A 15,415-nucleotide genomic window follows, 5' to 3' on the forward strand; every position below is an offset into this window, starting at 1 on the left:
CATGCAGCTCCCACCCATTGCCGGGCATGGAGTTTTGGGGAAAATAATTTTGCTCGGACAATTAAGTGTTCATCTTAGCAAACCAGAAGAGAAATTGTCGCCGAAGGGGAGGAGGGAGGGAGGAAGTAATGGAACTGCGCGGTTTTAAATGTGAGGTCCTGACCATGTGGTTACACGTAGCATACATATCTAATGCTGAGAAATCTGAACTCACGGTTAATCATAATTTCTTAACTGTTTAAAATCCAATTTACAGGGAACGGTAATATACTCACCTGTTTGACTTTCCGGATGCTTACTATCACCTATTTGTATGAGATATATAGATTTCAACGTGTTAGAAAACAGTTTCTAAAGAAGGAAATGGGTTGTAGGGGTGAGCTTTTATGATGGTTTTTAAAAGAATGAAACTTGCAACCATGAAATGACACATAAGGCTTCAAATGCAACTTTCTGCATAATTTTATAAGGAGATTAAGCTCAGAAAACAGATCATTAATATAGATGTAGTTTTGACGAAATTGCCCGCTTGAAATCGCTCACACGAATAACTTGTTTGTGTTCGCAAATAACTTGGCAACAAGGGAAGTAACCCATACTGTGATTGGCTTTAGCTTTTTATCTTACATATAGATCAAATTAAAATAAAAGGGAAAAATCAGCCGTTATTCAGAGTAAAAGATAATATTTTCAATAAGGCTTGAAAGGCACCTGGATCACATGCCTTAAAGATTCGCGTCAAATGTCAACAACTATTAGCTTTAACCAACAGAAAACGAAACATAAAATTGAACTTCAAATATATTTGAATAAGAAACGTTTTGATAACTAACGATCCTAAATAAATACTTGGCTGTTTCTTATCCGAACTAGATAACTATGCATTGTACTACATTTACGACCCAGTCAAAAAAGCAATTCATACACTCATTTCCAACAATTCGACCTTTTTAATGTTGTCTTTTAAACTCCCCTAGATTTGTTAGTCGTAGTCCCTACAAAGGTTGACACTCCTCGTCGTTTCCCGCTTGACCTGGATTCGGCATTTCTAATGCGCATCTCAAAAATCAGTGCATACAGTTTTAGTCATCAAAAGTCATTTACATCATAATTTTAAGTCACGTACCTTCCTTTGTGTTGACCGTCTCGATCAAGTTTTTGTTCTTTAAACTTTCCCCATATTTATTTGTAGCGGTAACCACAAACTCATACTTTTTGCCTTTCTCCACTGTAACAACAAATTCACGTTTGGAAACATCATTTATAACTGCCACCATCGTCCACTGCTCATCATTTACGACTCTTTGGTAGATGGAGTATTGTGTGATGGCAGCTCCATTATTTCCTGGTTCTTTCCATTTCAAGGTCACTTCGTCATCATTTGCATCTGCTTCAAAAACTACAAGATCTGGAACATCTGTACGGACATTGAAATATTGAAAAAGTGACCATGCTATTTCATATAAATGACCATTAATTAATGACCAGTGGTAATAATAATAATACAACCCGAAAGGAATGATGAAACTTTGTATGGGTGATGAATACCAAAATTACTGCTCTCCTTATAAATAGCGATTTATCATTAGAAGGAGTTTAAGCTTTACTTGAGACTATGTAGGCTTGAAATAAAGCCAGGCATTAAGAGCAGCGGTCAGAAAACACACCGTACGTTAGACACTTCCGTGAGAACCGTAACGTTACAGCACATTCGTGCCTTGTGTAAATGTGGTTTTACATTATTTTATTCTTATTAATGGTGGTATATGGTACATTTGGCCACCTACAACCGATTATCGTATCTAAAAAATCCGAGAAGCAAGTCATAAAAATTAACGTTATTATAGACTGTTAGGACAGGAAGGAAACACCTCATTAATAAAAATAAGACGGAGAATTATTGGAAAGCAGTGCATGCAGTTTCACTCATCTCAAATCATTTTTTTCTTACTCTTAAGACAAATAAAACAATTACATTTTGAAATGCGCAGATCATGTAGAAGTACTTTTTTAATCAATCCCACCTTTTTTTTTTTATTTTTAAGTTTACACTTACTGTTACATGTAATGTCAACAATGTCATTGCTGTTGTGCGAAAATAGTATAGTGTGGTATATTTTTTTTCCAACCGCTAAATTACAGTGTAACGAACTCAACCGGGGCCACAAGAAAAACCGACACTTTGAAATTTAGAGAAATGCTCTCGTTTTTGATTCGCTTACAAGCTACCAAAGCCAGACGTCTTTGTTGTAGACGTGACCTGTGAATGGCTGATCAATGTTGGGTGGCCCCTACAGCTTTACTTGTGCGGGGTTTGAATACCCGGTATATTCTGGGATGCACCTACCTCCCAACACCTTGATTTTCTTGATTTTATCGTCTTCTTTCAGGCTCTCACCAAACCTGTTAGTGGCTGTTACTACAACTTCATACTCCTTGCCTTTTTCGAACGAAACATTGACAGCACGAACTGGAGGATTTTCGCTAACTTTCTCCCATTCTTCAGTCACAATTCGTCGGTACACATTGTACTGCGTGATGGGTGCTCCATTGTTCTGAGCCTTATTCCATTTTATTGTTACTTTAGGCTCCATAGTCTCTGCAGGCAAGTCTATAATTTCTGCGGCAGCTGGGATTCCTAATTGTCAAAACAGACGAGGACTCACCAAAAAGAACACACATTCTGTTGAATCTTCATGAATGACCAACCTCTTGAACTAATGTCTCCATAAATACTCGGTTTAATTTCGTTTCAGTCAAACACGATATTTAGAATTTATCATAGGCGTCCTTTCTATGAAATCCCGTTTGAGCAAGTTCTCCGTCAAACGTTTTAGTTAAGGCTGCTGAACACTGTTTTTATGGAAACCGTTCCAACCAAAATGTTTTGCTCATAAAAAATAAAACGAAATGAGTAAATGAAAGCTTTCCGTGTCTTGATCTGTATCAATTATAACCAGAGCCTGGTACGTGCACTGTGGAAATTTAATAAACATATTTGGTTGATCACAGATCTCGCATTTTTTTCTGCCTGAAAATTTTAGAAATTGTTATTATGGAGAGACACAAATAATCAACTATATCCCACCAGTCATAGAGGGCACATTTTTGACCCTGCCAGAAATACCGTACATAGTGGTGAACAGGATTAACGCAATGAAATACCCAAACAAAATGGAGCAGGTTATTCATGACAGCCCCTATGTGTAACGCTAAGCCTTTCAACAATACTCACCTTGAAACTTTGTCCTGATTGTCTTTTCACCGGCTTCTCCCTCAAAAACAAAATTTCTGGCAAAGACCCTCACAGTGTAGTTGGTGCTAATGTTCAGACGTTCAATAACTTTAGCTCTAGCTTTAAACACCCTAGAGTTAATATCAGTGATATTCTCATTCCTTATTTCAATTTTGCCATGTAGTACGACCACTCGGTAGGCTGTTATAGGACTCCCTCCATCAGCTGGCTCAGTCCATTTTACATTAATTGAAGTCGCTTGAATGTCTTCATTTCTTGAGGTAATGCTCGGTGAGCCAGGTGCCTCTAATAGAAAAAAAAAAGAACCAACAATTATGTTGATTTTATATTAAATGAAAACACGTTTGGATGCTATGTAGTTGTTGAGTCCTCATCAACTTACTCTAGCGAAACTACTACAACAACAACAACAACAATACCTTATTCCACCCATTATAATTACAATAGAAAATATAAATATATACATAGAATAGATGATAGGGGTGCTGGCTGCCCGAAATAACTTTGAAGTTAAAAATGCCAGGCAGTCAGCTGTAAGAAAAGATATTTAAATGTTAAGGTCAAGGACACAAGAACAAACACACATAAATACACACAAAAATAAAGTTAAACAGAGTTAAGTAAAGTATCAATAATACTGAGTACTGAGTACTGAGTGACATCAATTTATAAAAGTCTAAATTAAAATACCGGGAGTGTACAAAGAGCAAGATACATTTTAGGTAAATTCAGCTTGTAATATACACGAATCAACCCTATTAAGGGGAAAAAGCTCCAACGCTGTGTGAAACACTCCTACATTGAATTATCAACTCACCCAAAAATAAACACAAGAAAACGACACAATAAAACAAAACACTACAATGCAAATATTGGCTTAAAGGCCATCTTGTTAGATTTTGGGACGGTTTACACAAGGTTACATGGGATTCTAATATGTACTCTAAATCTTTAATCTGGTAAAAGAATATTATTTGGCTCTACACTGTAAGTGCTTTTCCAAAGTAATACGATAAAACTTGAAGTCGATTGATTGTATGTGAGTCGGAAGTTGCTGGTGATATGCTTCTTCCAACTCAACACTCAATACCACCTCTCAGCCTGATTCTAAGAAGAGTCTAAGAAAAAAAATTAAATAAAACGTACCTTTCCGAAGAGGGCGAATTGGGCAACATCTAGACATAAAATGTACTCATGTATAACTGCAGTCTTGACTTATTTCCTCGGCCCCAAGGGGTAATGACCCGAATATCTACAGATATGTATAACTGCAGTAGGCTGCTTTTATTGTACAATCGTCTGTGATACGTGCACATAATAGAATGGAAACATTTCTTATACCGGTCACCTAAGTGGCTATAGCTACCTACCAGTGGAACAGATCCTGTCTTACGTAGTAAAACGTTTTATTGTTGTTCTTACTTATTTGCTGCACTTGCACTTGCACTGTCCGTGTATCAAAAGGACCTGCCTCGTTTTTAGCTTCACATGTATATTGTCCAAAGTCCTCATCAGTTTTCATCTCTATATCCGCTATATTGTCTGTGGCTGTAACTTTTCTAACTTCAGTTCCGTCTGGTTTTTTCCATGTTATGGTTGGCGTTGGAAAACCATCGGCCACACACTTCAACGTAACTATCTGTTTAATCCAAGACTTGGTTGTTGGGGGCGTAGCACTTGTTACGGTAGCTGGGTCTGTTGATTAAAATAATCGCTGTGGTCACAAACTAAGTAAGAATACTAGTTAAATTGGAGTAAAAGATAACATGTACCGATGGCATGAATTTGCAGGGAAATTTCCATTAACAAAGGAGGCATATTGGTGGATATCTCTCTCAATATGTCTCCTTTCGTGAAAAAGTCCACCTTCTTTTAATTGAAATATTCGGTTTAGTAACATTTTGTTTTTACTTTTTTTGTTTAGTTCAATCAGTCAGTCAATTTTTTTTACCTAAGGGATCTACATATACGTGTTACGCTCTGATATTTGTACCCTAGCTCTTTCGATGGGGTTGCTTATCGAGGAGTGGTCATAGACATCTGCCTTAGCACAAATTTTCTAAGCCTTTTTTTATAATATAAATACATAAAAGAGGGGCGATTTGTCACTCTCGAGAGTTTGAGAGAACTATTTGAACTGGTGTCCTATGGTTCACCTAAACTTTCCAATTGACTTTAACTCCCTCTGATCTTTGCATTAATTTTAAGGTTCTATTTTTTTTTTCAGTACGCATGTCGTTTTTTATGTCTGAAAGCAGGGTTGTAAGGGCTACTAGTAGAAAGGTACTTACATTTAACTACAAGATTCAGTTGTTTCTCTTTACTCCCCGCAGTATTGTTGGCCTTACATGTGTATATTCCTGCATCTGCCTTGCCGATTGCACTGAAAGTGAGATATGCTGTTGTAGACCCAGAACTCTTCAGTTGTCCATTGTGGATCCATTTCAAGTCAGGAATTGGTTTACCCGACGCTTCACAACTGATATTAACAGGACTCCCCTTATTGTAGCTGACATTTGCTGCAGTTGGATGAGTGATGGTCGGTTTCTCTGAAAATTCAAGGACATAATAATAATAATAATAATAATAATAATAGTAATAATAATAATAATAATAATAATAATGATAATGATAATGATAATGATAATGATAATGATAATGATAATGATAATGATAATGATAATGATGATAATGATAATGATAATGATAATGATAATGATATTTTCAATTGGCAATTGATTATTATTACATTATTTTCATACACTAAGATTTTGAAACTTTCATTAAGTATTTGATGATCCTGTCCAAATTACTTTTGGATTAAGTGGATTCTTTTGTGACTGTAAATTTGTATTACTAGGCTATCGCTCGTGATCCTATGGTTTTGAAACTTAAACCCAGGTTTCTTAACCCTTTCTTGGCCGTTTTTGTTGTTGTTGTTTATTTTTTGCTCCCTTTCCCGGGAAAGGGGGCTGGGGGAGGGGGGTAGTGGCAGTTCGGAAATAGCCACCCAGTAAATAAAACGTCTGAGTTGAGGTTCCTTTTATCCACTAGCTAGCCACTTATCCGCTGGATGAAGTTACCAGCTCCTTTAGCAACCAAGACCAGACATACAAACTGTATATTTCAACTGCACTTACTAAAACACGAGGACACCAGGGATACCTCGGGTCCACGGAAATTTGGTTCCGAAGCCAAAGGAAAGCTTCAGGCCGTAAGCTCTTACCAGTTTTTTTAATCTATACTTATTTTGTTGTTTTTGTTTTCTTTCCTTTTTGTTCATTCTTGGCTTCATTAGAGGTTGCTTAATTCTTTCTTGGCTTTTACATATAACACGGATTAAAATATGTATTACTCTTCTCGCTACCACGAAAAAATTTCCCGATGATGTAACGGCATTTATTTAACTTTCATTTCGACACATTTTAGCAAAAATCACATCATCCTCCAATCAGCGCGTTTTGCTCTTAATTCGAGGTAAACGTTCATTAATTTTGTGAGCCGATGCTTAACACATGTGTTGATAATAGTGATAATGATGATAATGATGATGATGATGATGATGATGATGAGATGATAATGATGATGATGATGATGATGATGATGATGATGATGATGATGATGATGATGATGATGATGATGATAGCGTCTTTAAAACGTATAAAAATGGTCTCGCTAGTTCCCTGGGAAATCATAACATACACTTTATTTTCATACAGCCTATTCCAAAATGGCTACCACTTTAATATTCTTTTGTTCGTATTCAAACTAGACTTTCTTAACTCGTTATTATCCTCAAAACTCAAAAGAATATTAAATCTCAAAGGAGGCAAGAAGAGCTAATATTAAAGTGGAAAACATTTTAGCTCTGTGATTGCAATAAGTTATTGCAATCACAGAATAAAGTGAAAAACATTGCAGTTGTGAAATAACGAGACTTGATGCCGTCATTTTCAAATGTGACCCGTCGCAAAAAACGACTAGATAGTCTTAACTTGATCTCTCTAATTTTTCAACGTTTCCAATCTAAAGAGAGTTGATGACTCAAAAACTGCTCATATATCTACCATAAATTGCAACAAGAAGCTATTTCTTCGCGAATTCATGTTCTCCAGCGTACCTCCTTTGAAAATACCTTGTTTAAGGCAATAAACTCAATTTACCACTCCATTTCCAGCATCATGCATGTGTAACTACCCACCTTCAATGATCAACTCCACAAAGTCTAATTTTATGGTAGGGGCTAAATCAGTCGATGTTATCATGCAAACGTATAATCCTTTATCATCCTTTCTGATGTTGCTAAGCGTAAAGATTGCCTGGCCAGAGGATGCATCGCCATGATAGCTTCCATTTACACGTCCATTGTAAGGGTCTTCAACTGCAAGTGCCAGTACTGCACCGGTACTGGAAAGAAACACTAGTCTGGTTTTTATAGCAATAACAGCAGGCTCCTTGATTCCCCAATGAACTGTCCCAACTCCACCAGAAAAGCTCCAAATAAATGTAACTGAAGAGCCAACAGAACCATACACACTTGTTCCTCCATAAAGTGAAGTAAACTTCATGGCACCTTTTACTGAAACGAGTGATTATTAAAAGTTTACAGGTGCAAAAAGAACTTGAACGGATGAACAGGACAGATTGTCATGGGTTTGGGACGGCGTTGAACCCATAATGTTCTGTAGATCGAATGAGTGCACAAATCACAAAGATTCAGGAGAACCCGTGACGTTTTTAGTCAAGACTGCATGAAATATCAAATCTGAGATGATATAACGTGTCCGTATACATCATGAATACGGAATATATATTGACGTATAAGGTGGCCGTTAAATAAGAGCTTTACATGACAAGTATACGTTTCATTCTCTACACTTGTGTGCACGGAATGATGGAGTTAATTTTCCCTAAGGAAACATGTTGGCCATGCTGGTCTAAAGAGAACGTCGTGTCAGGGCTACGTTGCCCCTTTTCATCAGGGAATTATGGTGTCCAGAATTTAAGTGCATTAAAATAAAGCAACTGCTCCAGGGGAGGTAAGAGGGGTGGGGGTGCAAGGGAATTATGGTGCTATATTGGGTGACAATATTGAATGACAATAACGTAGCTGCTTAAGGGGAGGGTAGAGGGATGAGGTGTAGGTCTGTCCCGATTTCACTGGGAAAAAACGACAAAAAGTGCTCAAAACATGGAAAAAAGGTGCTCAAATTAGTGCTCGATTTCTATAAAAAGGGGCTTAAAATTTAGAAATAGGGCACGAAAGTTGCTCGCAGTTACGTTTTTTATTATTTCCTAGCAGACGTTTATACGTATTCCTAATTTTATCAAACTTTTAACTCTCGATTTTCTAATATGCTGAGGTGACCATAAAGTATAACAACGCTAGTCGAACAAAAACTCTTTATTGATCTTTATTATCAGTCAAGCATAGTTTCTAAAGCACACAGCATCACATAACTGTATGCAATCACCCGTATAGCTACAACTGCTATTAGTCTCTCTTCGATCTATTGTATCGAGGCGTCACAGAAGGTTCAATATGATCTTGTAGAGCACTTTCTTGCTGAGCGTTAAAGTTGCTGGAAATAGGATTGAAAACTCGTTCAGCGGTTGCTGAGCTCGACTGTATCAGTAGTACCTTTTTGACAATTGCAGACCAGAATGGAAGTATATCTCTGTCAGCAGGCCACCAGCTGGCCTTATCGTCCTCATATGTGACCGTGACACCTTCCGCGGTTCTCCGAAGTTCTCTTGCGAGATTTGCCATCCCCTGTTCCCACGGTTAAAATGACCATCGCTCGTGCATTTCCATGACAACAGTGAGCCAGTCAGGCAACTATGTTTTTTTTTTAACAAATTTTATTCATTAAAGACAATACTTACAATACTTATTACTATACATACGTACAGAACTAACTAGTACTACACTAATACAATACTAACAATATTTACAATATGGTTACATTGCTTACTAACAATAACATACTTATGCTATTACATAATACCCTTCCCCCCCCCGCCTCCCCCCCCCCCCCCCCCAAAAAAAAAGAAAGAAAAAATCTACAATACGTTTATGATTCCATCAATGCCAAACCCAAGCAGAACCGGTTTTTTATTAACACACTTATAAACAATTTAGAATGTTGCAAAGTCTGGGCACAGAGCCCACTTCTTATTAAATTTGTCCATGCAATTGGTTTTAACACATATAAACTTTTCTGTTTCGTATTTAATTTTAGCCCTTTGTTTAAAGGCGGTTATGTTTGGTAATGTCTGATTTCTCCTGCAACCCCATATAAATGATTTAGCAATAAGCAACAAATAATTCAGTAAATGGCATTTTGCATATAGTATTCCGATCATGACATCTTGCAAAATTAGGTGAAAGAATTCTTCTGTCAATATTAAGTAGAAATAGTATTCAAAGTCTTTCTCTGATTTTGCTTGAAACAATCTTAAACGAATTTGCAGCATCTGTATGGAATAAAAGATCATTAACATAAATAATACCGTTTACAAAAAACTTTTCATAAAAAGATGGGCCTGTTATTAATACGTATCTCTTTGTTGTTCCACAATATAAATTGCCACTCTTTTCCAGAATCAAAACCATCTCGAAATTTGGACCACCACTTAATTAATTCGGAATAGAACAAAGAAGGAATAGAATGATCCTTAATGTCATAATTGCAGTAAAATAAAAAGATAACTCCGAAACACTGTAATGAAACGCGTAGATAGCTTTTCCAAGCACCATCATTCTTTCCGAAGGTTCTTTTCAACCAGGCTAGCTGTAAAGATTTGATCACACTTTCAAGGTCAATCATTTTTAATCCACCGTTTTCATATTCATTTATCGTCAGTCGACAATCTTGTTACTTTTATTATCAGTTCCTTTCCATAGAAATTTAAATAACAATCGGTTTAACTCTTGGATGATTCCCTTGGGTACAGGGAGAAGTGACAAAATATACATAAATTTAGGAATAAGTAAAGTTTTGATAATTGTCACTTTCCCATAAAGAGAAAGACCTCTTGAATACCAAATATTTATAAGCTTTTTAACACTATCTAACCTTTCAATAAAGTTTTTTCCGTGAAGCAATTTAATGTCATAAGTATAATAGACGCCGAGAGCTTTAATTGGCTCATCGGGCCATTTAATACCAAAGGGTTTTAGCTTATTATTTCTGCAAGAACCGACCCACATTCCCTCAGTTTTATATGAAATTATCCTAAGTCCTGACAGTTCCCTAAAAACATCCAGCAGAGTAAATAGAGTCCGCGCTGAATCCATATCTGACAGAACTGCTGTCGTATCATCAGCGTATTGGAGAAGCTTTGTTTCCTTTTATCGCTGTATTTTGTCGAATGGCTATTGCAAGAGTTTCCACTACGACCACGAAAAGATCATTAACATAAAGCAAAGTAATCCGTTGTAAGGCCATTATTAATAACACAGCTTTGTATATTTTTGTATAATTTTGTACAATGTCTTAACCCACCGAATAAAATCTGGACCAAACTGAAATGCCTTTAAACAACTAACAAGATAATTTCACTCTATGCTGTCAAATGCTTTATGGAAGTCTATAAAAATCATTAAACCTGGCATGTTTTCTTTAAGAGTAAAATCTATTAAACCAAAGATTGAACGTACAGTTTCACCTATATACCGATCCTTCGGACATAGCCACTCTGGTTGTGATGAATAATATATGGTAGGACGTTCTTTATCCTAACCTTGGACATAATGTTTTGTATCCACGTTTACAAGAGAGATTGGTCTCCAATTTTCTAAAAAAGAACGATCTTTTTCCTTTCTTTTCAATAAGGGTAATTACTGCTTGTTTCAGTGAAAACGACATTTCACCTTTTTCAAAACATTAATTCACACAATTAATGAAAGGTTCACTTATAAGTGGCCAAATTTTTTTGTAAAATTCAACTGGAATTCCGTCATTTCCTTGAGCTTTGTTGTTTTGAAAACTTTCCAAAACTTTGCCACATTCTTCTAAAGTTATTTTGCCTTCGCATGAAAGCATTTGTTGTTCTGTTAAAGTGCCCCTGGGACGAAAATTTCATTTTCCATCTTTTTGCTCAAATTGACGTCACTTCCTGTAATTTGAGCCTTAACTTCCAGAACAAGGCCAAGTAATGACGGCCGTGAAATCTCGAATAAAAAGCTCAAAAAAAAAAATACTTTCAATCGCCGTAAAGGATTGAAATTTGGTAACATGAGTAAGAAGGTCATATTCTACACGAAAATGCAAAAAGATGGAAAATGAAATTTTCGTCCCAGGGGCACTTTAATCGACGAATATTTAAATTACTCAAGAAAAGTCAGGGGCACCCAACGATTTGAGGCTATCTGGAGTGCCTGTAAAGCTCTCTAGGTTCATGTTAGGTAGCGCTATAATATTTTTATCTGTTCGGTCATTCTAGGGCAACCTGAGTCTTTTCGAAATTACAAGGGCATCTTTGTCCGTTTCCCGAAAACCTTAGGTCTTATTTCCTTTCCGAAAATCTTAGCTGACCTTTCTTCGGTACCCGAAACAACATTTTGATCAATCCGAACGACTAGGCCTTAAATTTCCCATATCACGAAAGTTCGAGGAGAAAATTCCCTTTAGAAAATAGTAGGGGATTAAAGGCCTTCCGAACAGATAATTTACCGAAACGATCTGTTGGGTGCCCCTGAAAAGTTCCGTTGCTAGCAGGTTATCTGTCAGGCGACAAGGTGGAATTATTCATAATTCATGATAATAGAATTACTCGGGTTCACTGAAAACGTTTCAAAGACAAAATATTCCACTTAACATATGGAAAATTGTGAAAAATGTGCTGAAATGTTTCCCAAAAAGCGAAAAAATGCTCAAATTCTGCTCAAAAGTCAAAAGTACTCAAGAGTGCTGGAAATTTAAAATAGCGCTCCAAATTCGAAACAACGCCGAAAAAGTGCCCAGTGCAATCGGGACAGGCCTAGTGGGGTGTTAAGGTATTTGTGGTCTCCATATTAGGTGAATGACAATAACATAGCTGACTGAGGGGAGGTTAGAGGGGTGTGTATTAAAGGAAATTATGGTGTCCATATTTGGTGCATGACAATAACATAGTTACTTAAGGAGAGGTTAGAGGGGAGGAGTACAAAGGAATTATGGTGACCATATTGGGTTAACGACAATAAGTCAACTGCTTGAGGGCAGGCCAGAGGGGTGAGGTGTGAAAAGGAATTGTGGTGTCCATTTTGGGGTACATGAAAATAAGACAATTGTTTTAGGGGGGGTGGGGGGGGGAAGGTGTCAGAGTGGTTAAATGAAATTATTTTCATTTTGGAGTGCATGAAAATAAGACAACTCCTTCAGTGTAATCCTCGTGGTCGTACTAACTAGGCTTTTTACCTATCTTCAATTATTACTCGGGCCATAAGGCGGACCGAGTTAAGGTTTCGGTAGCATTATCAAATTCTTTTTTTCTTTTGGGGGTCACGATGGACCGAGAGATATGACTTCGGGCCACGAGTTATTGTTCTCGGTCTCGTTTTTTGTACTCGACTGGTACGAGTTACGTTTTTTGTCGTGTTATCAAATTCTTTAAATTCTCGTCGCGTTCTTTGTTTTCGGGCCGTGAGGAGTGTTTACAATATGCGAGCCAGATGTGCGAGGCATGAACAAAACATGCGAGGCATACGAGGCATGAACAACACCCACATAAATTTAAACTGGTAACCGTTAAGCTAACCGGGGAGCTATTTAAGTGCTATTTAGGCTAACTGGAGTGCTCTTTAGGCTAACGGGAGTGTTTTTTAGGCTAACCTGAGTGCCTCAAGGTTAGTTAACAACTATTGACCAAAGTGGAGGTGGCTAGTGGTGGATAAATATCCACCGCTAGCCACCGACAGTGAGATGATATACACCACAAAAAGATGATTTTAATTCATTTATTCCTGCCACGATTGCAATATTTTCGGGCGGAAATCCCGCGCGCAAAGGACTGAAACAATAAGGCGCCCCAAAAAGTCACATGATACATCAGGCGATCAAACGAGCGAGAAATTTACAACGGGAAAACTACACGTGAAGGAAAGTGAAAATCGTTGGTTTTTGCACGTTCGGCAAGTTCTGTTCCTTAATTGTTACAAGTTTTATTTCCTGCTGCTATCTCCAAAGTTCACATTGAAATTAAAACTGCAGTTGTAGGAGGTGCCTCCAGGAACAAAGCCATGTACAAGATTCTGCGAGCTGACTGAATGGACTCGAAAACAAACTGGCATGATTTCCAGCACCAGAAGTACTTGGAATTGCTGATGGCAGTTGGCTTGAAGGAGCGGGAGGAGGAACAACAGTTGTCTGAGTGACCGCAACAGCGTTTTTTTCGTTTCCGGCCGGATCGAAGAACTCGCCAAGCTTGTTTGACATTGTTTTGAACTGCTCGAATGTTGGAGTGTCACAGTAACTCTGGATGCTGGCTTCGCTTTGATGCCCGGTTATTGCTTTAATGTGTCGACTTTCGATGTTGGCAGCAGATAGAACCGTTACGGTGGTGGCTCTGATTGAGTGGTTTGTCAGGTGTGATTTTATACCAGCTCTTGATGTCATAAAGCGCAGCATATTATCAAGGGTGTTGTGGCCAAGTGGAGTCGAGCAGTACCACACAGCATCTCTTGCTGGCTTAAACGATTTGCACGGGCTTCGCGGTTTCTGGAAAAAACTGCTGCACTCGGGATTTAGATGTGACAGGTATTTCTCGATAAGTTTCACCGGGCAGCGTTTTGAGCCAGGTCTTTCAAATATTTTGCCGTTTGACTCGCCTTCTTTGTCGTCGAGGCCGCCTTGGTGGTTTTTGGTCGCCAACACTGCTCCGCGCTCTCTGCTCATTTCGAAATATTTTTCACCACTTGGTGTTTGTCTTGAGACGAGCTTGTGCTTCTTTAGAAACTGCTGGTTTTCTCTATTTCCAAGGAACAGACTGATAAAAACGCAGGCTGTTTGCTGCACTTTGTTTGGTTGGAGTGAATCAATGTCAACGAGCTCGCCTTCTCCATAAAGTTTGGCAACGACTTCCTTTGTCAGAGGTTGCTTGTGCATTGTTGGAGCTATTTGACCACTCATGCTGACGGTTTTCAGAAAATTGCTCAGAGAAGTATTTGCGTCGTTAAATTGACTGTCTCCAACAATAGAAAATGGCTTGGAAAATGGAGGACTTCTCAAGTGACGATCCAACGCGGCTCGGATCGTGGTCAGGGATTTTTTGTTGTAAAAACTGCCGTCTCGTTTTCTTGCTGACAGGTAAAATTTCTGATGACATTTGTTTAGTTCTGATGGCGACATTTCTTCATATGGAGTTGCAAACTCTTTCTGTAGTTGAAACCATTCTGTAAAAAATATCATTCAACTTTGGTTCTCAAGTGAACAAGTGACATCAAATTTGGTTACGCAAGATTATTAAATTTTCATTTGTAAACAAAACCTTTCTTGTTGTATTTTATCGATAAACTCCGGGTTAAAAACGTAAACCATTACCTTTAAACACGGCCAAACCAAATTAAGTCGCTTTCTTTGTGTTTTCAGGGACTGCTTTGTTGTTAATTTGGATGATTTCTTCGCTTGTCACGGATGCAACCCGGGACGCCATTTTTTTCGAAATTCCCGCAAGGGAGCGCGAAACTCGCGAGTTGCTCGGAGGTAAATAGCAAAGGATATTCGGAGTTTGACTAGCCAATCAGAGCGCACCTTCAACGCTAAAAATTTGGCAAATAAATCAGTCTATGACCTCGCGGGCCAAGATAGATAAAGATGTCTCACGTTTACTATAGAAAAGCAATCAATGAAGAAACGGTTTCTGTCTTTCAATGAAAGGTGAATAACTATTTCCCCTGAATTTCATTTAAAAATATAAACAGCGAAACATTGAAAAACGTACAAGGAGATAAACGTACGCGTGATGCGTAACGTTACTCTAGATCCGGGGGGAGGGGGTGGGTACTCAACAGATGCTTGGGTAGGGAGGTGCGGACCGGGCGTTCAAACCCTGATTAAGACACAATTCTCCGATTTCCCTATCCCGTTTAAGACAGAATTCAAACTTTTCAGGCCCTTTCTAAGACCTTTAACCCAAAATCACACCCTGTTTAAGACTAGAATGCAATAAGAATAC

General features: G+C 38.0%; 1 protein-coding gene across 1 annotated transcript; it reads right to left on the reverse strand.

The window, feature by feature from the left end:
- Nucleotides 1-275: 275 nt before the first annotated feature.
- On the reverse strand, nucleotides 276-7,857 carry LOC146469725 (neural cell adhesion molecule 1-like; the record flags this gene model as incomplete). The annotated part of the gene is made up of 7 exons (XM_085122845.1): nucleotides 7,458-7,857; nucleotides 5,548-5,805; nucleotides 4,679-4,951; nucleotides 3,236-3,541; nucleotides 2,348-2,638; nucleotides 1,127-1,417; nucleotides 276-305 (listed from the first exon to the last, which is right to left on the reverse strand). Coding segments are annotated over exons 1-7 (1,816 nt in total), but the record flags the coding sequence as incomplete, so codon positions are not given.
- Between the last annotated feature and the right edge of the window lie 7,558 nt (nucleotides 7,858-15,415).

The sequence above is a fragment of the Pavona decussata genome, unplaced genomic scaffold (assembly GCF_977016875.1).
Source record: "Pavona decussata unplaced genomic scaffold, jaPavDecu1.1 SCAFFOLD_119, whole genome shotgun sequence".
Classification (NCBI taxonomy): domain Eukaryota; kingdom Metazoa; phylum Cnidaria; class Anthozoa; order Scleractinia; family Agariciidae; genus Pavona; species Pavona decussata.